The sequence below is a fragment of the Alternaria burnsii genome, assembly GCF_013036055.1.
Source record: "Alternaria burnsii strain CBS107.38 chromosome Unknown 698, whole genome shotgun sequence".
Taxonomy (NCBI): Eukaryota; Fungi; Ascomycota; class Dothideomycetes; order Pleosporales; family Pleosporaceae; genus Alternaria; species Alternaria burnsii.
The window spans coordinates 576,998-599,163 of NW_024066111.1; the positions used below are offsets into that span (position 1 = coordinate 576,998).

Here is a 22,166-nt window from a genome sequence, read left to right on the forward strand (position 1 = left end):
TGTCATACGTCGTTGATATCGTCAATTGGGTCCCGGCCATAATACCTTCCTCTCGCCAATTGGAAGCCATTGTCTACCCTTGGAATTGCATGTACTGACTGTAGTTCATGTCGGGGTGATGAATTACACCACCACTACCACCAAGTGGCAAGGTAGAGGAGAAAGAACTAACAAAGCTGTCTGTGACCGAGCCCTGAGTACTTTGGACAGCACGCTGCGACTCCTGGCTAGCACGAGCACGCAGGTAGCCGCTGTACTCTGATACACGCTGCGTCTTCATCTGCCACTCAAGAAGCATGAGCATATCGTCTGCGTTCGCAATGTTTTGTTCGCATATGGCCGCGCTATGCTCTTCGTAATGGCGACCGGGATGGAGCTCCGCTAGACACTCGGGGGAGTACTGCATCGCTGCTTGTTCTTTGGGTAGATACTGGTGGTCAGCCTCAATGCGGGCTTTGGTATTGGCGTCGTGAGCCGCCTTGCGTGCAGTGCGGGCAGGACGGCGGTCAGAAACCTTCTGCGCTACTGGTGCACCGGGAGGAAGTTCGCGCGTACTCCTCACTTTGGCTTGACGGCGCTCTTGCCTCGCCTTAATAGTTGCCTCTTCCTTCTCCAGGTCGAGTATGTGTCGATATTTCTGCTCCAAGTAAGCACCGACCATGGTCGGCGCCCAGTCCTGAACAAAATTGAGTCCTGAGATGCCGCTGTAGACATCCATGCTGTTGAGTTGCTTCAACTGCTCGAGCGCATCTTCTACTGACATGTTGTCGCCCTCGACTTGCCAGGCCAGTTCATCGCGGAGCGCCTGAACCTTTGCCTCGCGGATTGCATCATCGAGCGCTTTGCCACATGATGGATTGTTGAGAACATCCCAATACTCGGAGAGACTGTTGTGGAACTCAGCGATGCTCGGACCGCCTTCGCAAACCAGTTGAGTCGCAATGTTGAAGCCACTGTTGATACGAAGGTTCAGTAATTGACGCATCTCTTGCATGCGTGCGACGAGCGCGTAGTAAAGGTCCTCGTAGTCGGCAAGCGGGCGGCCGGTAGCCTCTTGGTCGGAGCGCAGGTAGATTCGTGCGTGAATGCGCTCGGCAGTGAGAAACCCAGGAGGTAGTAGGCTGGGACCGAGCTGCTTCTTTTGCAGGCGGTCGAACAAAGTGTCCAGGCTGGGGCTGTATAGATCGAGTTCGGGTCTGCCAAAGAGAATGCTGCTGCCAGCGAGATTGATGATATAGTTACTGAGCTTGAGAATGTGCTCGACGATATAGTCAGCCGGATAGGCTGTGGCTGCGGCCTGAACAGCCATGTGACTGACCGCCACTGCGAAAGTTGGAAGGAGAGTCTTTGCAGACATCTCGAGAGACTTGTTGTGTTGTACCTCGTGAGGTGGGAGATGTGAGACGATCAAGACAAGACTTGCTCAGGATAGGTACAAATTTGAGGACAGTGTGAAGAAGTCGATAGCTTCTCATTGATATATCAGTGTTTGATAAGTATTGGCGAAAGGTTTGTTGATTTGAAAATTTGGAATCGGGGAGGCTGGAAACGACTTGGTTAAGTGAAGGTGAAAGGGATGCCCGGATGGTGAACACCCAGTGTGCCCTGCTATTGCTGGTATTGTTCTTGCAGAGATTTGACAATAGAAGTGACTTGATTGTACCAATGAGATAGGCGCTTTGGGGCTGCGAACGGAGATATCTAGGTGTGATGGCCACTCCGTTGCTGGAGGGATCACCACTGGCGGCGAAAGACTTTGTAGCGAGATATAAACCACGAAATTCGTTTCAAAGATAAGATATCATACCACCTGTTCTATCCTGTGGGTATACCAACTCTTCGCTGCCTTTTTCGGACGACGTTGCTGCCTGGAGGTGTTGGTGATGAGAATAGTCGCACAGTCATCCCACCCAGTCATGCAGCAACTCACCACCACATTCATGCACGACAGTTCAGGTAGTCATCCTCTGAGCCAGTGCCCTAGCATCAAAGTTTCTTAGTCTCCGAGGCAGTTCATCTTGGATCCAGTCTCGTCCTAAGAAGGCGCTTGCCGCAAGTGCTCCTGCTGTGGCTAGCCAAAAGATTTTCTTGCCTGTGCCCGGTCGGAACTCTTCGCCGGTCTTCTCGTTCCGATAAACAAAGTCGTTCTTCTTCCAAAATATGCTCCTGAACCAATAAAGGAATTGCCAATCGGGGTACATCACTGAACTGGTTAGCACGCAGACCCATGTCAAAGCTTCTTTGACTACTTACTGTTATTCAGGCCTGTCTTGGGATCGACAGCCCAGTTGACACAGCCAGAAGCCCATACTAGCTTCCTGGCTGCCTGTTGTGTCCAGTGCGAATCTGCAATTGCGGCGTCGTACTTGACTTCCACAGTTGCTGGCGGTGGCGCCAGCATCTGGGGAATGAATGACCGCGATCGATATGATGGGAGTGATTTGAAGATAGGCTCGAGGAGTCGGAGGGTGAAGTTGATCTGGCATTCGACGGTGTAGATGACGCTCAGATGACCAGTGACAGTGTTTGGCCCCATGAGGATGAAGAAGTTTGGAAACTCGGGGACCACAGTTCCAAAATACGCTTGCGCAACACCCTGTGAAGTTTTGTCCCACTATAACATGCATCAGTATCTGGATTCCTCGCGATTCCAACGGCTCAACTTACATATCTGTTCAGGCTAAGTCCGTCACGCCCCACAATCTCCATCGGGCATAGCATCTGCTGTGTTGCAAATCCGGTCGCAAGCACAATTGCATCCGCCTTCACTTCGCGGCCACTCCTTGTCACCACACCGTTTCCGGTAATTCTCTCAACGGGGTCGTCGGAAACGAGCTCGATATTGTCTCTCCATAATGTCTTCAGATAGTCTGTGTCCAGGACTTTCCGCTTGCATCCAATCTCGGTCTTTGGAATGAGCGCATTCCAGTACTTTGGCGGCGCCATGCTCTTGACATATGCCTCATTCTCTTTCGCCAGATTTTGTCGTATATCACGACCCGTCTCGATATCAAACCCACTCCAGTCGCGCTCCATGTCATAGTAGAACTTTGCACGGTAGAGGCGCATCGCGAATGGTACGTAGCGCATCACGGCTTTGAATGTTTCCGAATAATGTGGGTTCTGACGTTCTGCGAGGTACTGCGCCTGTCGTCCGAACTGTACAAGTTTACGCACAGGATTGGGTTCATTAGCCATGATAGGAACAAATTGAGTCGCTGAGCAGCCATTGCCTAAGGTTTCGTAAGCATGATATTTGATGATTCGCTAGCACTACGTATCGAGACGTACCAAGTACAACGACATCTTTGTTATTCCAGTCGAAGCTGTGGTCCCACTGGGCTGAATGAAACAACTTGCCCTCATACGTCTCTACTCCGGGTAGATCGCACGTCTTTGGAACTGATAGTGAGCCAACACCCGAGACTAATACCTTCGCTCGCCTCGTTGTTCGCTCCTTGGTTTGTAAGTTCAGGATGGTTGCCTCCCAGATGTTGTCAACATCGTTCCAGACTGCTTTCTCGACAATGGAATGGAAACGGACATGTTCAACGACTCTATACTTCTCAGCTACGGAACGAAAGTAGGCCTGGATTTCCGGGCGCATGGAGTATTTTCGTGACCAGTTCGGGTTCAATGCGAAACTGTATGAGTAAAAGTGCGAGGCAACCTATTCAGCTCAGCAAAGGTCTCGGTGCTAACAAAAGATTGAATCCAACACCACTTACATCGCATCCACATCCCGGGTATGTATTTGCCAGCCAGGTACCACCGACATCATCACTTTTCTCGATGAGCTCAAAGTTGCGAAGACCATACTTTCGAATGATTTGGACTGCAAGGCCCAGGCCACTCATGCCCGCGCCTATAATGAGGACTTCTGTATCGTACGACATGGCGAAGCAGCTTGTAGCGACTCGGATACACAGCAGAGTGAAATGGGAAGAGTCGCAGGATATGGTACGAAGGAACAATACCAGAAAAAGGAGATGGAAACATTTATACTATGCTCATTCTTTTGCCAACCCGTTCGCTGATCCACCCATCCACTCTCCAGAGCTACCAGATCTCCATCGGTGGGCCCTGCATCCTCCGTTCAACCTCATTATGTGCGGAGTATGGGTGCCGTCTAACCACTTCGTGTCTATGTTTGCGGGACGTCGTTGCGATGTGGTCGATATTTGGGCAAGTTTGCCGAGCAGGCAGGAAGGAAGTCTGCCGACATCCAATGGCAGGCCATCGGATCCTGCGGGGACCCCACACCTCGCACACGCGTGTATGCTGCTCGTCACGATCCGGAACACTCGCTTTTGGCATCCCGACCTCTGCTCCTTTCAAATGCTCGTACGACTGTTGACAAAACCCATGAGATGCTTGTGGTGTTCAAAATTCGGAGTCGCACATAGATGACGTCACCGCTTCGACGCGACGTTCGTTGAACTCGACGCGCAATTCACTTCCAGATCCCACGCTAGCAAGAGAATCGCTAATCGCGAAGCCTTGGCGTGGCGTTGGTTCGAAGAAATGAAAAGACATAGATGTTCGGACCTGCAAGCATAGATGATACATCGACTAGGGCAGTGATGGACTTGCCACAGAGCCTCACACGAGATGTATCGCCGCCACTGCCTTCGAAGCGAAGAAGAACGCTCGCGACAGAGACTGCGCATAAGCTTCCAGACTCGGAGACAGCTGCACCTGTAGATGATACACCAGCTATCCCGATAACTATGTCTACGCTGGCAGCAATTGAAGCCGGCAAGGTTATAATTGACGACCATCTTACCTTCTCCAGAAACCAATTGGTAGGAGCCTCTAGGGATACACTACCTGATATTCCAAGAATCTTGATTTACGGTTTCGCCGCTCTCTATCAGTCCAACCTCCAGCTCCATGGCCACCACTTTGTCTTCCTCAACATAATCACCCTGTCGCGGGTGTGCATTATGACTTGCGTCTTCAATTCTCCAAGACGACTTCCATATCCTCCGCTCTACCTAAAGGACTGCCTGGCGATCCAAATTCGAAGAGCACAGGTAGAATGGCGATAGAAACTAGAGTACACAACGATTGGAACCAGTTGATTGAGTGTGCGGGTGTTAAGACTGGAAGCTTACTCATATGGGATACCGGAACTTATAGTATCCTTCCTAGGAAGAAAAGGAAGGATGACATGTCAAACCCTCAGACTACAGATAACGAAGAAACTGATAATGACTCAGACAGCGAAGTAACAGTGAGAAAGCGCAAACATGCAGATGAAAGTAGTTACGAGAACTCCAAGTTAGTAGCAGCTTTTAAAACTGGATACATTCGCCTACGTCTCCACGGCACGCGACTTCCAAAAGATTACGCCGTCACATTACGCCTCAGATCAAGCAAGATGGCTAAACAGGTGGTGGTAAAACGAGAGAGCCTGAAGTCTTCTCAAGCTTGTGCTGAAGCACAAACTCCTACTACCTCGGATGATAAGGCAGGTGGTGCGAACATATCTGTGTAGACGGATGCAGAAAATCAAGACTTAGATACCGACACAAATGTGGATGACCAAACACGCATCACCAACGCATATCCTGGCTCCTCGAACGATATTGGATCAATACATCAGCGACATTGGTTTCTTCAACTCGATCGGCAGAACAGTGGTTTTCGATTGGAGACATCTGGTAACCAACGAGTGACATGGACAGGAGGCTTCAAGCCTTTCCTCGTCCGTGGTCGGGATCACGAACGCAGCGTCGTGACGGGAAGACTAGCACGGGATGTGGAAAGTGATGAGGCACTAGAGGACTTCGTAGGAAGGAGAGGATGGACAGGAATCGAGTATTGAGCGTAGCACACCCTCTATTATACATTAAAGAGGGCACAAGCAGCCTTTGAATTATTCAAAATGTGGTGAGGACCTCCATGTCTCCCTCAACATCTCTCATCTCCAAAACCCCGCGTTTTAGCTTCTTAGTACCGCAAGTGTACACACTTTCGAAGTACCATCGATGAGCTTCAATGTCCATGATAAGCCAGGCCATGTTACCCCTCAAGTTCATAGCCCCATCATAGGTCTTGATGTCGCCAGCCGACACCTCTTGCCTATTCGGCTTGTTGATGTAGTACTCAGGACTGATATGAACATAACCCATCGTCAACAGCGGCAGCTTAGGAACCGGGTCGTTCCAATGTGTGACCCGATAGTTCCCACCAGCTTGGTTCGTGATATAAGAGCTGATCTTGCTGCCTCCTATCCTCGGTGATCCGAAGTTGTACAGCGCCACAGTGTAGCCAGCGTTGCGCATGCTTGCCGCTGCGAGTGTAGCGATGGCGCCGCCTAGCGAGTGCCCTGTTACGGTGATCTTGTAGCTAGGAAATGCGGCAGACGCTTGCTTCACAGCGGGTAACACAGTATCGCGCGCATCCGTCCAAGACTGCCAAAAACCGCTATGCGCAGTGCAGCCAGGACAAATGTCCGTTTTAGTGGTGCCGAAGTCGAGGTTGGTGCGCCAGGCATCGATCGTTTGACTACCACGGAAGGCCACTACTACAAGTTTGTTGGTGTGGTCGACGGCGACAAAGCCGGTAACATCAGTCGAGGTCTCCTGTCTAGCCTTCGTTAGCATATTTGTAGCTTGTGGTCATGTAAAAATTATCCTGGACTGATGAATGCAAAATTGGGTTGTGAACTTACCTACTGTACTCAATGACAGTAGTAGAATCTGCATCTTGCACAAGCGGGCAGTTCCCAGTCGAGCACTCAATCTGATCACCGGTAGAGTCATAGTTGTTTGAGCAGTAGGCCGCCGAAGCATACTGCTCCATCAATTTGAAGCTACCCAGAAGGTCTGCTGCGATTCCTGCGACTTATCAGTTGACATTGTTGAGGACATTCCGCAACTCCAGTATACCTCGCTCCTGAACGAGTGGCGCAGCATTGCTAGCTATGGCGCCTAGCAGCGCAGTGATAACGAGAGACGAGAAAGGAAGCATGTCGTAAATGAGTGACTAATTGAAAAGAATGACTTCGGAGGACGATAACACAACCGACTGAGCAACAATAAAAGAGCGAAGCGGATCTTAGTCTGCATATAACGAGGAAACCACCGACTCACCTTCACGGCTCGTGGTTCACTACAAGAGCCATGGTGTGCTTCATCACATAAAATGGAAATCTGGACTGCCGAATGCGGAGTACCAAGCAGCCACGCTATAACCCGCTCTTTCGGTCACACCCTGTAGATGTTCAAGACGAGGTAATCATTGGCACGCGTCTGTATCGGAAGGCTTGCTTGTGGTTGAGCTTGTCACGGTCCAGAGCGCGTTCTGTGTTGCTATTGGGTGAGACGAAATGCGACCCCAAAAGCTGTGGGGCGGCGGCTCGACCGCGCGGCACGACTTGCATACCTGTGACTTTGGGTTTGATGGGACGAGTGTATTGGATTAGAATCATCAGAGAACCTTCTTGCTAGTGTACAGCGCGTGCTTTTGCTGTCGGGAGAAACAGATTGAAAGACACCAGTCTGCAAAAGGAGGTGGACCTTGGGAAAGGTCAATGCACGCGCTAATTACTTAGCGCGTGGCGCAAGGAGGTTGCAAATGGGCACTTCTACGAGATGGGCGAACGATAGCATATTCCTCGCATTCCTTACTATTATATATCACATAAGAGTTCGTCTATCTCAACACTTCTTGACTTTGCCCAACTCCCACACCGATAACAGATCTAGAAAACCTTGCTACGTTTAGACTGTCTATGCTGCGCGACTTGATCTTGATCAAAGAGCATCCGCTGTGCATCTCGGCCGCATTTCTTGTGTTCGTTTGCTTCTTCTTCTCAACTCTCGTTCTGTATATCGGTCTTGTTGTGCTCTACTTGCAAGTCCGAAATACTGTAAACAAACTAGCGAGCCTGCAACGTCAACGTCGACGCATCCAGAAAGAACTCGACCGATGTTCAGCTCTTATCGAGTCGTGTCGTTTAAGAATCGATGAGGTCTCTGACCAACTAGATGATGATCCGCCTATGAGGCGCGTACACATCATCCGCCGAAGCCAAATAATCTAGAGGTGGAGGTCATGATCTGGAAGAACATCTTGAGGAGGCACTCTCGTACAGGAAACCATCGGCTGGGACGGGAAATGCTTAGGCCAGGTAATGGATACAACGTATGCGGTTCAAGGAGGCCCTAGGTCTTGGATGTCTCAACACTGTCTTTAGACAGGACCAATGAAAATCGTTTAGCCAAACAGACACAAGCATACGATTTTCCGATGTCTGAGACAGCCTTCAGTACTTTCAGTGACCTTAATATCTTTCTGTATAAGAAAGTTCACACTCACCGTCTTCACTTTTATTTCTTGTACTCATTTCTCCGTCCATTGCTCATATGCTTCCACATTGAAGGTCTCATTAATTGACCAGTCTCCTTCATCAGACAACCATCATGAATAGAGCACAAAGACTCCGTCAAGGTCTTTCCTTGCCGAAGCACACGAAGTTTGCAGTCGAGCACACTGCGCGGCTGCTGTTTGCGATCATCATCCTCGGGTTTCATGTCGACATTATCCGATTTCGTGCAGACGACATTCTGGTGTACTCTATAGTACTTGTGCGTAACGAAACCTCGTTTTGCATACCTAGCTGATCTTGTTATTAGGTCACCTTCACGATCCTGACGTGCACCTACTATATCGTACGTCTATGTGCATCTACAGCAACGCACAACATCAAGATCTCGCTAGCAATACACTTGTTCATGAGCCTTTTTTGGCTGGCTGATACTGGATTGGTTGTTATGCTGGTCATGGATTGGGAAGAATTAGATCCTACAGCCCACCTCAAAACATTTGTCGCAAGGATTGTCTTGGGGGCTTTTGAATGGTGAGTATAGTTCATGACGTATGCAGAGCCATACTAACACATGAAAGCTTACTCTGGCTCATGCCGATAGCTGATCTCGCACTCGCCGTTGTCGATAAGAGAAAAAATATGTCTACCGATGAGCACATCCAACTGCCGCGAAGATATGCCACCGCCTCCAGACCGACACCCACAACGCCAACACAACGAGCCGAGCCATGGGACGATATGGTAAGCCCACCTCCCCAAAGAATTTTTCAGCCGTTACTTCCTGAGAACTAAGACGACTTTGCGTTGACCCTATAGTCGGACCTCATCCAAGAATCTCATTCTACGTTTGGTCGGCATACGTAGGTAGCAGGCGAAAGTGAGACCCCGATCACCGGTGAAGTTCTGGTCTTCTACGATCAGGGGGAAGAATTCAGTGGATGGAATAGACAAAACTGATCCAAACTTAATATTGATTAGGAGGATGACCGATGGATACACTTAGATACCAAGACTAAATATGTTACGCTTGAGGCACACATAGCTGTTCGTGATCTATGCCTGACCTCAAGCATCTCGTCCCCTTACACCATACCTTACCACCTGGAACGCCTCTGGCACTTGCCTTCTCGCACAAAAGAAATTTTAACAGCTCATTCACTCCCCTTTCTTCAGGAAGGTCAATGCAGCAACAACATATCCCTCCATTCCCACCGTCAACGTAGGCTGCACAACCGGTGCAAAGAACGGACTATGGTTTCCTGGAACATCCTCACTAAGCCTTCCCTCCTTCTCCGCCTTGTCCCAAACCGCTGGATCCGTTCCCCCATACAAGAAAAAGCAACTTGGCTTACCGATCGCGGTAGCCAAGATACCAAAGTCTTCTGAACCCTGCAAGCGCGCAATGTCAGACTGATAAGAATGCTTGCCAGGTTGAAAGTGAGCTGAGAACGACTCTTCTAGTGCATTGGTAATGTCGGCGTCATTGAAGAGCAAAGGGAACTGCGTTGTTGGTGTCAAGGTGGGAGCATTTGGATTGTTTGATGCTTCGGCTTCAGTAGCGACGATACGCTTCACGCTAGCAAGTACACGTTCGCGAGTCTGGGGCAAGGCGGCGCGGACGTCGATCTTTAGGTTGGCTTCTGAGGGAATGATATTTTCGGCGTCGCCGGCATGGAAGGCAGAGACTGTTACGACGGCGAAGTCCAGGGGATCTACTTCTCGCGCTACGATGGATTGGAGACGCATAATCGTGGAAGCGGCTTGAAGGATAGGATCGATGCCGCGGTGTGGGGTGGATGCGTGGGCTTGCCGGCCCTCGATGCGGAGTTGAAATCGATCTGCAGAGCTGGCGATCAAACCATGCTTTGTTCCTATGACACCGGCTCTTTCTGGCATGACATGCGCGCCGACAACGACGTCTGGCTCCTTGACCTTCTGATAAAGCCCATCGTCGACCATGTTTTGCGCACCGCCTGCCCTCTCTTCCGCTGGTTGAAACACCAGAATCAGTTCTCCGCTCCATTCGTCTTTACATTTGACTAGAGTTTCTGCCGCCGCAAGCAACGCTGTAATATGCATGTCATGGCCACAGGCATGCATAATGGGTTTCTCAACATCATCCAAGTCCTTCATACGCTCCGTACTCGCATAGTTCAGCCCAGTCTTCTCTTCAACAGGTAGCGCGTCAATGTCAGCACGTAAGAGAAGGGTCTTTCCAGGGCCGTTGGAGAAGCTGGCAGCAATACCGTGACCGCCGATAGAAGTATGGATCGTGAAAGCTTTGAAGGTTTCGAGCTGTTTTACGATGGCCTCGGCAGTTTTGGCTTCTTGGAAAGAGAGCTCGGGGTGCGTGTGGAACCATTTGTCTGGATCACCGTTAATGCCAGTATCGACAGAATTGGAAGGGTACCTACAAAGCTCCTCATATGAGGCCAGGTCGGGCTGGTTTGCCTTTACAATCTCGCTTATCGAAGGCATGATGTCTGCTTATCCAGTCTTGCGAGGTTTCTGAAAAGGTGAGATTGGATTGCTGTGAAGTCAGTCACTCATATATACGCTCGAACACAAGGCCGATAGCACGGTAAATGACCTGCCTTTGTCGCGTTAGTGTCTCCTAGGCTGGATTAGTGAGGTTGTGATAAATGTGGTTCCCGACGGGGAAAGTTGAAAATGACGTATGAGCGTGCGTGAGAATGTGGGGTAGCGTATCTGACCATAACGCTCATATCTCAATCGGCAACAGCGACATACTACGGAGATATGCGGGAAAAGAGCCCCCCGGCAACTAGAAAATGAGCAGCGGGTGAATCAAGGAAAGTAGGTCAGAAAAGTGATAAGGTCGTTGATATTAATACAATGATGTGCGTAACGCCTGACTAAAGACTAAAGCTATGCTCAAATCCATAAACATATGCACCCACAGTTCCTCGCATGTGGGCACACGAGTTCCTGACTCTGTTCTTTGGTTGCCTTCCTGCTGCAGTTGCACACAATGTACAGCAAATGAAACAAGCTTTTGGAGTGCGGAAGGATTTGGCTTGGCCATTCTATGACCCACTCATATCCTCGTTGTCTTTCTCCAACTGTCGCTCAAGACTCCCCATAGGGTCTGACTCGGAACGTGACGTAGAAGGAGTGACTGGTGTTTGTTGCACAGGCTCAGGCTCAGCTTCGGGCTCAGCTTTGGGCTCAGCTTCGGGTACTGGTGCAGGAACAGATTCTGGTCCGGGTTCGGGCTGAGACTCAGATGCTACCACCGGCGCTGGTGCCGTGCTCTCTTCCACGGTTGGAGCTAGGACTTCATTCTGGGCATCTCCAGGAATGAAGGCTTCTGTGGTGGTATCAGAAGTTGAGATCTGGTTCATAGAGTTCTGGCGACTATGGGAGACGGCAGAGAGCGGTAGATCAGGTGAACTTGAAGGGTCACGCTTCGGCGTTTGCATAATCGTGTCGGTCGTGTCGGCCGGGACAGATTCGAGTGTGGTCCTTTCGATTGTTGCGGTATTTTGGGAAGGCTCGTTGGAAGTCGGCGGTGCTTCAGTAGCTAGCTCGGCGCTTTCTGCTGGAGCAGGCTCTGTGAAACTAGATATCTCGTTCGCTAGAGCGCTGGTAGGAGCCACAGAAGATGCCTGAGGGGTCGCTGGGTTAGAGGTATGTTCCATGTCTTGGTCCTCATCTTCTGAACCCTCCTCGCCAGAAGCCTCTTCTTCCTCGCCGCCGGCGTCTGCCATTGGTGTATCTCCTCCATCTGAAGGTGCTACTGATCCATCCTCTTGTTTGACGCCTGGTACACCCAGCAAATCACCACCAGCAAGTGATGCTGGCGTTCCTTGCTCTACTCCACCCTCGGCGAAGACGACTTTCTTCTTGCCTCTGCCCGGACCTCCACGCTTCACCTTCTTCTTTGGAGGTGGTGGCCTTCGCCTAGGTGGCGTTTGTTGTAGAATGTCGTTAGCGACGACCACGCCCTCCGCGTTCACCACACCGACTCCTTCGACAATGGTGCCTGGTGCCGCGGTAGCTGGTGCGACTTCAATCGCGGCGTCTGTGGGTTGAACTTCGCCTTCTACAGCCTGACCTTCTGGGACAAGCACTTTGTAAACAGCCACATTGCCATCGGCATCGAGCTTCTTTACTTTGGTTTCTCGCAATGCAGGTTGTGCGACCTGACCATTGACGTAGGGTGACGGTAGACCCTTCCTTCTCTTTGCGAGATATTCTGGTTCCGGGACTTCTAGATGTCGTGCAACTTTGACGTACTTCTTGATAGTGAATCCGGTACGAATTTCTTTGGTCTCTTCTTCTTCATCTTTCATCTCGTTGTCGTCTTCTGGAGGTGCGGGTGGCTTATATAACTTCCCAGATCGTGCTGCTCGCAGTAACTGTTGAGAATGCTCAGGCAACATGTGAGAGTCTCGAGGCATGGGTAGTTCAGGCCAAGCATCCTTATCCAAAGGTTTGTTATCAGCCGAATTTGGTTCAATAGTAATTTCTGCTTCCCGGTATTGACTGATGGGAAGTCCTTCTAACACATTATGTTCTATTTGACCACGCCCTGATCTGTTGGATCGGTCCCTGTTCCGGAACTAGTCACATGATGTTAGCTTCCAGTCTGACAAACATACGAGCGTATATGCTATCCTGCTCAGGTTGAAGAAAAATAGGTCATGGCCGCTGCTTTGCATGAGTGGAAAGTAAGTACCAATGAGGTACTCATCACCACCTGTCGAGCAGGCGAGACTCTAGACCACGAAGTGATCTCTTTGCGACGTTTCCTCCACAAAACGATGTCGCGTCGATGATAAGAAGATGAAATGTTCAGGATGCGATGCACGTGATGGCAATAGCGATGTTACGTCGCGCGCGTGCAAATGGCGGCAACTCGATGTGACAGACGCAGCTTGAGGATGCACGCTCGAACGGAAAGATGAGGTGACGTACCGGAGCCATGGCGACGTGTGGTTTCCTCGATAAAGACTGGATCAGTCGGTGAAAGTGGGTATGAGAGTCGGCGCAATGCAACGGGAAGTCGCGATGCGTGAAGGGGAAGCGCGTCGCTTTGCAGATGGCAGGCACAACCGTGCGCCGCTAGACTCTTTTGAGTGCATCTGCGATCGCTGCCTTGAGACTTGAGACGCAATCATCAGTCTCCTGCATATCCTCTCAATAAAGTGATTTCAGTCAATTTCAAACTATCAACTCTAATTCCGTCAGCTTTCCGATATTCTTCTATCTGATCTGGCATTGTGGTTTGGTTGATTCCAGTTCTGCAATGACGCACGCGAACGAGCCACTCATAAGTTCCGCAAATCAAACAATATACACACGATAGAAGACAAGACAATCAAACATTCACACCAACAATAGTAGTGATATTGTCCTAACGACTCATATTTTTTGTACAAGCGCAGGAAGTACCGATGCTTGTTGTCATGCGAACTTCACATTTAATCTGAACATTCCATTCGATGGAGTTGAATAATAGGCACGATATAGTACAGTATACTCATTCTCGATTTTTCCACCGTCGTCGGGACAGGCGCAGCTGTTCTGCTACCGTGCATGTCTCCGCATCCACATGCAATTTACGCCATATTGTTACAAGATCATTTCGTCTCATTATCCGTATCCGCACTTTTGGGCGGACCACTCAGTCCCAACCCTGATCCTTCACCCTGACGATGTCATTTCTGTCTCCCTTTTGCTTGCCCTCTTTCCCTCCTTCGACGACTAATCGATCGATCTGGTAGAATTGGCTTATTACTGTTTGCCTCTGTGGACCGAGTCAGCGTCCGTCCCAGTACATTCCATGCTACACTCCTGCGCTCTATCTGTCGTTGTCGCATCCCACAACATGCATCCCCTGATAGGTTTATAGGCTGCGATTTGTTTTGCTTGCCACCTTTTCCGCCGCGCGCTGCAGACCCTCCAGTACCGAACGAGCAGAAAGCTATCTTACCTTCAGCATTTGCAATTCGCTCAAGCCCTTCTGTACCAGCTCTTGTATTGTTCGCTCTTCTGTCACATTCTTGCTGTCTCGGAACGCATCGCGAGTCCTCCGTTTGGCGTATTCGCGGAAATTGTAGGCGGCGAACTGGCTGCTCTGGCGCAGGAGGGAGCGGTACTACAAAGATTAATTAGTCAATGTTCTACGACGAGAGAAGCGACACGTGCGCGCGCAGTACATCTGCACAGTACACGTAGGGATACAGTGCAGATTGTAGGCTGCGAATCCCATGAGGCGACACATCATGAGTCGCTGCAGCGGCTGTATCGAAATAATCCAGGAGGGGTACGTACGAGCGAGCGCACTTGATAGGCCATGTCGCCTTTCGTTGCTTGTGCTAATGACATGATTGCAGACGATGTGCGGAAGTGTGTATGGGGACGGTGCGACCTGGGAATAAAAGTCGCTGGTTAGGTCATAGGTCTGGGGCACATGTCGGAGCGAAGCTTCGAAAGTCCGAGCAGTGAACAGAACTACCACAGCTTGCCCCACGCTAAACACTGTGGAAACGGATTGTAGATGGAGCACGAATTTCAGGTACACTTTTCATTAAGCTTTTGAAGCTGTTGTTTTACAACCGAGCTAATGACTCGGAACTATCGAACCTGTGAAGCTCTTTTGGCTTCTGATCGGTGGTATACACAAGTGACATCGCCAAAAACGCCACCCAATGCAAGTAGAGCAATTGATGTCCTGAACAACGAATCACGTGGAAGAAAACTCAAGACTTACTCGTATCCACGCCCTATTGGCGATGCTTCTCTTGAATCCTGCGAAGCTGCTCCTGAACATTCATGCTTTGCATTTGCGAAAGACGTGCAGCGTCCTTGGCAGGATCAGGCTGGCCGTCGTACGACAGTGCAGCTTTCTTCCTCCGAGCTTCTTCCTCTGCAGATATGGGTAATCCTGTAGCACCATCGTAGATGTCTTCGCGCTGACTAGCGAAACGTTTAAGGTTGTTTGCAACGTCGGCGGTGTTGATCGTGGTAGAGTACCGGGCTTCCGCCTTGTCGCGCTGTTCCTTCCAGCGTGGATCGAGCAATTCGACTATCATACAGCGTTAATAAAGGCTTTTGGGAAAATGGAAAAATGGAAAACTTACTGCGAATGTGCTCGTCCATCTCGTTCGAGGGGATTTGCTGCTTGCAGTTAGGGCATACGGCCATCGGAACGTTTGCCTTCTTTGCGGCAGCGCGGGGAACGTAGTCTGTGACAATGCGACCAGGTGCTCCTCTGGCAGCAGCCTGAGCGCGTGCGCGCTGCTCGTTCTCCGCTTGACGCTCCCTTGCCTGCCGAGCTTGCTCTTCCTCGCGCGATATTTGTGCCGGCGTCCGGTAGTCGGGCATAGGGGGAGGCGCGTAGGACGGTACGCCATACGGTGGCTGCACAGGTGGTGCCGCAGGGGCGTAGTTTGGCGGCATCTGAGGCGGTGGTACCTGCTGCTGTGAGACGTTGTAGTACGTCATCTCGTCGGGCATGGCTTCTTCGAGACGCCTTGTTGATAGCGAGACCGCAGCCTTCTGTTCGAGCGACTGCGATTGTAGATCATTCAGCTGTGCGGGAGGAGGCAAATCCGCTGCATCATCAGCTTCATCAAAGAGCACAGTCGCGATGACTGTGAAGTCGTGCCAGTCGACCGTCGCATACTCTTGCTTCTCGGCCTCCACCTTCTTCTCCTCTTTCTCTTTCTGTGCAGTCACATATTTGACGTACTCGGCGCGTCCCTTGGCGCGATCTAATACATGGAATCGGTTCTTAATGTTCTGCTGCAACTCCTCGATGCGTGCCTCGACTGTGGCTTCTTCCTCAAGCAGGATCTTGTATTGTTCAACGAGCGATCGGAAGAACTGGAAGAAGCTGTGATTTGGTCGGAGAAAATCAAACTGAAAGTTGCCAGACTCACGGTTGCGCAAGTCCTTCAACCAGTTCTCACCCACGCGCGCCGTGTACAGAGCAGTGAGCTTCAACACCTCCAAATCCTTTGCGCTGATGTTCGGCATGCGCGCGGAAAAGCGGAACTTGGGCGGTTCTGGAGGACCCTTGGGTTTGTTGTCAACCACTTGCTTAGCACTTCCAGCTGATCGCCCATGACCCTCCTTGAGTTGCTGAAGATACCACAGGAAGTAGGCATTGTAGGGGTCCTCCTCCAAAACGAATACAAAGTTACGGTTGTTCGCAGCTGAAGGGTCAGACGTGACGCGCTGCTTCAGTCCATTGAAATGTGATTCGCCTCGGCGGGCAACGAAATCAGCCGTCTTTGCGATCGTCTCGCGCACGTTGGGCGGGGGGATGACTAGGTTCTCTGGTGGCTTGACATCGAGCTCCGGCGGTCCTACAGGAGCGCCTTCGCCGTTGGAGTTGGCCATGGCGCGTTGTGGTGATGTTCGTTACGGTTTCGAGGGATGGTATCGGTAGTCCTGTTTACGAGTCGCAAAAGATCGGTAAACCGATCGCCAGGGCAGGAACAAGGGGTTCTTTCTAGGCGCCAGGAACAAGATTTCAATCGCGGCTACCTGCTTTTACTGGCTTGCGCGTAGATCGCGTGGGGCGGTTGCGGACGATGGGGTAGCGGCGACTGGGCTTGGAGTTGTCGCAAAGTTCCCATAGTACAACAAGCCCGCTGGTGCGAGAAAGATGTTCCGGGCCGACGATCTTCAGCCACAGTTGAGCCACATGCACCAGCCACACATGTCAAGGTGAAGCACTCGGCGCGATACCCAAGGCGCCTCGGCTTGGGAACGCTGTCAAGTCGTCAGACTACTATTGCTGGAAAGATTGTCTGGACTCTTCAACTTGGACAGAACATTGCGTGGAGTGATTGTTCTATACGGGCCTTGACCTATTTTCAGCCCTCCCAGTTCGGTAAGGCCCGTCGTAAGGAACAGCTTGCAACTAGGGTTAATTGGTACGCAACGCAACCACTACTCCTCGCGGGACCCTCCCCCTAGCTTGAACTGTTGCGCCTACCATTGAGACTCCCACCTCTTCTCTCCCCTCATCTTGATGGGACTCTCTTCCAACTCTCTTTAATTCTTTTTGTTACGACATTGGCCCCAAGCGCCTTCCACCCAGACTATAGTTGCAACTCCGCAGCGGTCCCAACTTTTGGTACAACGCCGTCTACCAGCTGATCGAGCCACGACACATCGTCACGTCCCGCCGTCATGGCGAGCCTATCGGCATCCAATGCCTACCTAGGCGAGAAGCCCCAATCGAAGAGATCCAAGTCGCGTTCCAAGTCGCGGTCGCCAGCACCCAACGGCCGAAAGCAGCAAAAGACGCAGCAGCAGAAGGTCCAAGGCTATACCTCCGAGGGAGTGCAAGACCATGACATTTTCAACCTCCCCGCATCGGACTGGTCTTTGTTAGCCATGTTGACTGGCGTGGCTGCTGTTGTACGCCTCTTCCGCATTCAACAGCCGACCAGCGTTGTCTTCGACGAAGTCCAGTAAGCCGCATCGTCTAAGCAAGAGTCTAAAGAACTTGTTCGCTGACTTCTATCTCAGCTTCGGTGGGTTTGCGTCGAAATACATCAAGGGCAGGTTCTTCATGGATGTCCACCCTCCGCTTGCGAAACTCCTCATCACATTGGCAGGATGGTTAGGTGGATTTGACGGAAACTTTGACTTCAAGGATATTGGCAAGGACTACCTGGAGCCCAAGGTTCCATATGTCACTATGCGCATGTTGCCCGCCATCCTCGGTATTCTGACGATTCCGACCATGTTCCTTACTCTGAAGGCTGCTGGCTGCCGTACTACCACCGCAGCCCTGGGTGCTGGCCTCGTCATCTTCGGTAGGACGCACACATCCATCTATCACCATATATACTAACCATTGCTAGACAACGCACTCGTGACCCAGTCCCGCCTTATCCTCCTCGACTCGCCGCTCGTCATCTTCACAGCCCTTACCGCACTCGCCTGGACAAGCTTCATGAACCAGCACGAACAAGGACCCGCAAAGGCCTTCCAGCCATCCTGGTGGTTCTGGTTGGTCACCAGCGGTGTTGGACTCGGCGCGACAGTCAGTGTCAAGTGGGTTGGTCTATTCACTATTGCCTGGGTCGGCAGCTTGACGCTTGTGCAACTCTGGGTCCTTCTTGGGGACACCAAGAACGTCACACCACGATTATGGTTCAAGCACTTCTTCGCCCGCATGTTCTGCTTGATTGTCATTCCCGTCTCGTTCTACATGGCCATGTTCGGAATCCATTTCCTCTGCCTGGTCAACCCTGGTGAAGGTGACGGCTTCATGTCGTCGGAATTCCAAGCGACACTAAACTCCAAGGGCATGCAAGCTGTTCCTGCTGACGTCGCTTATGGAAGTCGTGTCTCTCTGCGCCACTGGAATACTCAAGGTGGATACCTTCATTCACACAGTCACATGTACCCGACCGGTAGCAAGCAGCAACAAATTACCCTCTATCCCCACAAGGACGAGAACAACATCTGGATCTTGGAGAACCAGACTCTGCCGATCATGCCTGAAGACTACACTGGACCAAACCTCACAAGCCCGAAGGCATGGGATAACATCGGCCCAGATTACATCGAGGATGGTGGCGTCATTCGTCTCTACCATATCACTACCGATCGCCGCCTTCACTCCCACGATGTCCGCGCGCCTGTTACTGAGGCTGACTGGCAAAACGAGGTTTCTGCGTATGGCTATGAAGGCTTTGAGGGCGACGCGAACGACCTCTTCCGTATTGAGATTGTTAAGAGCAAGTCTGACGGAGCAGTGGCTAAGAAGCGCGTCCGAACTATCCAGACCAAGTTCCGGCTTGTTCACGTCATGACTGGCTGCGCACTGTTCTCGCACAAAGTCAAGCTTCCCGACTGGGGTTTTGAGCAGCAAGAGGTTACCTGCGCTAGGCAAGGTACCTTGCCCAACAGTATCTGGTACATCGAGGGCAATGTTCACCCGCTGATGGTGGATGGTGAAGTCGAGAAGGTCAACTACCGTAACCCCGGATTTTTCGGCAAATTCTGGGAATTGCAGAAGGTCATGTGGAAGACCAACGCCGGCCTTACTGAATCGCATGCCTGGGATTCTCGCCCTCCGTCTTGGCCAATCCTACGTCGCGGTATCAACTTCTGGGGCAAGCACAACCGTCAGATCTACCTTTTGGGTAACCCAGTGATTTGGTGGAGCTCTAGCGCGCTCATTGCCCTCTACATTGCTATCAAGGGTATCGCAATCCTTCGCTGGCAGCGTGGCTATCGCGACTACAGCAATGTCACATTCAAGCGTTTCGACTACGAGGTCGGCATGAGTATTCTCGGATGGGCCTTCCATTATTTCCCATTCTACCTGATGGCGCGTCAACTTTTCTTGCACCACTACCTACCCGCTCTTTACTTTGCCATCCTGGCTCTTTGCCAGATCTTCGACTTTGTGAGTTACCGATTCAGCGTCTTTGGCTTGAGGCAGTACCCTGCTATTGGCCAAGCAGCAGCTGTTGGTTTCCTAGCTATCGCCATCACGGTCTTTACTGTATACTCTCCACTGGCATACGGCAACGCATGGACCAAGGATGCTTGCAACAGTGTCAAGCTTTTCGACTCTTGGGACTGGGACTGCAACAACTTCCTCACTTCTGTAAGTATCCTTCACGTGGTGAACGGCCGACACCTGCTAAATGATTCTAGTATGAAGCATACAACACCATGCACTCTGAGCCGATAGCATCTGTCGCTGTACCTTCTTCAGCACCTCCTGCGCCTCCGGTCCAAGCCGCACCAGAAGTCGTTCCCCAAGTTCAGCAAGAGCAACCCAAGGAACAGCAAAACCAGCAGCAAAATCAGCAACCAATCCAGGAAGCAAAGGAGTCGAAGCAGGAGAATGTGATGTCCGAACAAGCTGTAGTTTCCCAGCCACCTCAGGAGCCTCCCAAGGACCTCCCTGTTGTATCAAAAGAAGAGCGTGTTGAGTACCGCGACGAGAACGGCCGTATCCTCGACGATGATGAGGTATCAGCACTTGCCGGCAAGGTCAGCTTCAAGACCCGCTACGAGACCCGGACCCGTATTATCGATGGTGAAGGTCACGAGATCTATGAGGGCCTCGTGGACTCACATGGCGATGCTGAGGAAAATGGCGTTGCCCCTCCCCATCCTGACGCCGAGGGCCGTAATCCCGAGACGCAAGAACAAGCCAACGCTCCCGAGGCCAGCGAGGCCCCACCAACTGTCGAGGTCGTCGAGGACCAACAGAAGGAGAAGAGCGTCGAGCAGCATCAGGAGGAGGCTCAGCCAGCCAGCGAAGCCCAATCGGCTACGCAAAAGGAGGAGTAAACTCATCCTGTCTTCTTCCCATGGCACTACCATGGTCTTCTTTCTCTCTTTTGTATCATAGGGACGGATAAACTCAGCAGCGTACGGAGCTGGTGGCGCTAGGTCTGGCATAGCAAACAAACATGACGGCAGGTGGAGAGTGGGCTGCATCTGTCTTGGATCCTGTATGATTACATATAATGTGATTTTTGAAAATCTGACTTGGCGTCTTGCATGCATCGCAAAAACTCAACTTGCTTCAAGACATTCTCGGTTCGCTTTAGAGATTAGTACCCAGGACTTCGTTGGTACAGACTGACACCCAGGATGAGGACGAGGAAAGTATCAAATGTCGATGTAGTTGTGGGAATATGACCTGCCGTGCCGATGCCAGGTCTTCCGACATCTTTTGGCTTTGCAACAACATCTGCCGGTCGGCAACGAAGATATGGTAAACTAGTAAAAGTAAGTTGCAGACTAAGCATTGCTGTCCCAGGTTCGATGACTTTCAGCCTCAGACCCAGTGTTCTCACCTCACCCGATCAACCGGATGGACCGCTAACCAGCTCTCCCGCAATCGGATGCCGCGGTGCACAATGCAGGGATCGGGTATCTTTGGACAACGTCGCGAACTAGCATCTGATCTCGGAATTTGCTCCAGTACGCTAAGCGCATTTCCAAGACATGCGATTCGTCGTTATCGGCACCTGGAGCCGCACTACACTACTCAACTTCAGGGGTCACCAGGTCCACAGTGTCTAGAACACGTTTGCAGCCAGGGTCACGACTGTGGGCACTCTACATCTAAGCGGTAGCTCATCATTTCTATGTACCGCTCGCACATGCCAGCGGCTTCTTCTTTTCTTTTCGGCCCATGAAGGGACTGGTAACGACGCGAAACCCCACCCATCACATCCGGCGGCGAGGTCGGGCAGAAAAGTTACGCAGCAGCTCGGGCAGAGTTGCTACAAGTCTTTAGATTTGTCCATGATCTCCGCGTGACCCCAGTGACCAACGCCCTATTTGTTGCAAGATCAACAACTTTTGACTTGTATTTCGCCGACAGATCACCTTTGCAAGGAAAAAGGAATTTTCTCGAATATAACCTTGGGCATTAAGCTGTGGCTGAGGCAGGGTGGGTGATGCGCGTGAGATCCCTAACATCTTCCCTGCTTGCGCTGTGTGGCAAATGCAGAGGAAGTGTCGCGAGCCTCATGTGCTCTTTGTGGGAATGTTCGCCACTTCTCATAAGCTAAAAGGAAGCCTTCTTCTCGCATTTCTGTCCTCCGCGGAGCAAATACTGGCACACGGCCGCGCCCACTCGACGCACTGTGAGTATTATAAATTAGAAATGCGGTCTAGCCGCGCATCGCTTTTTTCAGAAAACCCCTCTTTGTGCGTCAGATTCCCATGCTTGCAGCATCGTAAACTTTTGCGTCGGTTTTTTTGGGCTGCGTTTGGAAAGTGTGGTGGCATTGCATATCTTGCAGGAGCCGACTGGTCTCTCTTTCTTTCTTTTTTCTTTTTTGCGATAATAGTCCTA

At 51.1% G+C, this 22,166-nt stretch overlaps 8 protein-coding genes across 8 annotated transcripts; 2 read left to right on the forward strand and 6 right to left on the reverse strand.

The window, feature by feature from the left end:
* Window positions 1–73: 73 nt before the first annotated feature.
* On the reverse strand, window positions 74–1,357 carry GT037_004352 (uncharacterized protein; the record flags this gene model as incomplete). Its single annotated transcript, XM_038929399.1, has 1 exon — window positions 74–1,357. One exon carries the CDS (start codon window positions 1,355–1,357, stop codon window positions 74–76), a length of 1,284 nt encoding a protein of 427 aa, XP_038787671.1.
* A 595-nt stretch (window positions 1,358–1,952) lies between these two features.
* On the reverse strand, window positions 1,953–3,896 carry GT037_004353 (cyclohexanone-monooxygenase; the record flags this gene model as incomplete). Its single annotated transcript, XM_038929400.1, has 5 exons — window positions 1,953–2,203; window positions 2,254–2,614; window positions 2,668–3,233; window positions 3,292–3,670; window positions 3,729–3,896. The coding sequence occupies 5 exons, from the start codon at window positions 3,894–3,896 to the stop codon at window positions 1,953–1,955; spliced, it is 1,725 nt and encodes a 574-aa protein (XP_038787672.1).
* Window positions 3,897–5,885: 1,989 nt separating this feature from the next.
* On the reverse strand, window positions 5,886–6,978 carry GT037_004354 (alpha beta-hydrolase; the record flags this gene model as incomplete). The annotated part of the gene is made up of 3 exons (XM_038929401.1): window positions 5,886–6,594; window positions 6,680–6,845; window positions 6,897–6,978. The coding sequence occupies 3 exons, from the start codon at window positions 6,976–6,978 to the stop codon at window positions 5,886–5,888; spliced, it is 957 nt and encodes a 318-aa protein (XP_038787673.1).
* Window positions 6,979–8,432: 1,454 nt separating this feature from the next.
* GT037_004355 (uncharacterized protein) lies at window positions 8,433–9,130 on the forward strand (the record flags this gene model as incomplete). The annotated part of the gene is made up of 3 exons (XM_038929402.1): window positions 8,433–8,597; window positions 8,646–8,869; window positions 8,917–9,130. 3 exons carry the CDS (start codon window positions 8,433–8,435, stop codon window positions 9,128–9,130), a joined length of 603 nt encoding a protein of 200 aa, XP_038787674.1.
* A 363-nt stretch (window positions 9,131–9,493) lies between these two features.
* On the reverse strand, window positions 9,494–10,816 carry GT037_004356 (hippurate hydrolase; the record flags this gene model as incomplete). Its single annotated transcript, XM_038929403.1, has 1 exon — window positions 9,494–10,816. One exon carries the CDS (start codon window positions 10,814–10,816, stop codon window positions 9,494–9,496), a length of 1,323 nt encoding a protein of 440 aa, XP_038787675.1.
* Window positions 10,817–11,385: 569 nt separating this feature from the next.
* GT037_004357 (uncharacterized protein) lies at window positions 11,386–14,692 on the reverse strand (the record flags this gene model as incomplete). The annotated part of the gene is made up of 4 exons (XM_038929404.1): window positions 11,386–12,924; window positions 14,013–14,111; window positions 14,298–14,462; window positions 14,639–14,692. The coding sequence occupies 4 exons, from the start codon at window positions 14,690–14,692 to the stop codon at window positions 11,386–11,388; spliced, it is 1,857 nt and encodes a 618-aa protein (XP_038787676.1).
* Window positions 14,693–15,090: 398 nt separating this feature from the next.
* GT037_004358 (pre-mrna splicing factor) lies at window positions 15,091–16,711 on the reverse strand (the record flags this gene model as incomplete). Its single annotated transcript, XM_038929405.1, has 2 exons — window positions 15,091–15,392; window positions 15,448–16,711. 2 exons carry the CDS (start codon window positions 16,709–16,711, stop codon window positions 15,091–15,093), a joined length of 1,566 nt encoding a protein of 521 aa, XP_038787677.1.
* A 798-nt stretch (window positions 16,712–17,509) lies between these two features.
* On the forward strand, window positions 17,510–20,644 carry GT037_004359 (glycosyltransferase family 39 protein; the record flags this gene model as incomplete). The annotated part of the gene is made up of 4 exons (XM_038929406.1): window positions 17,510–17,793; window positions 17,852–18,141; window positions 18,190–19,949; window positions 20,000–20,644. The coding sequence occupies 4 exons, from the start codon at window positions 17,510–17,512 to the stop codon at window positions 20,642–20,644; spliced, it is 2,979 nt and encodes a 992-aa protein (XP_038787678.1).
* Window positions 20,645–22,166: the final 1,522 nt, after the last annotated feature.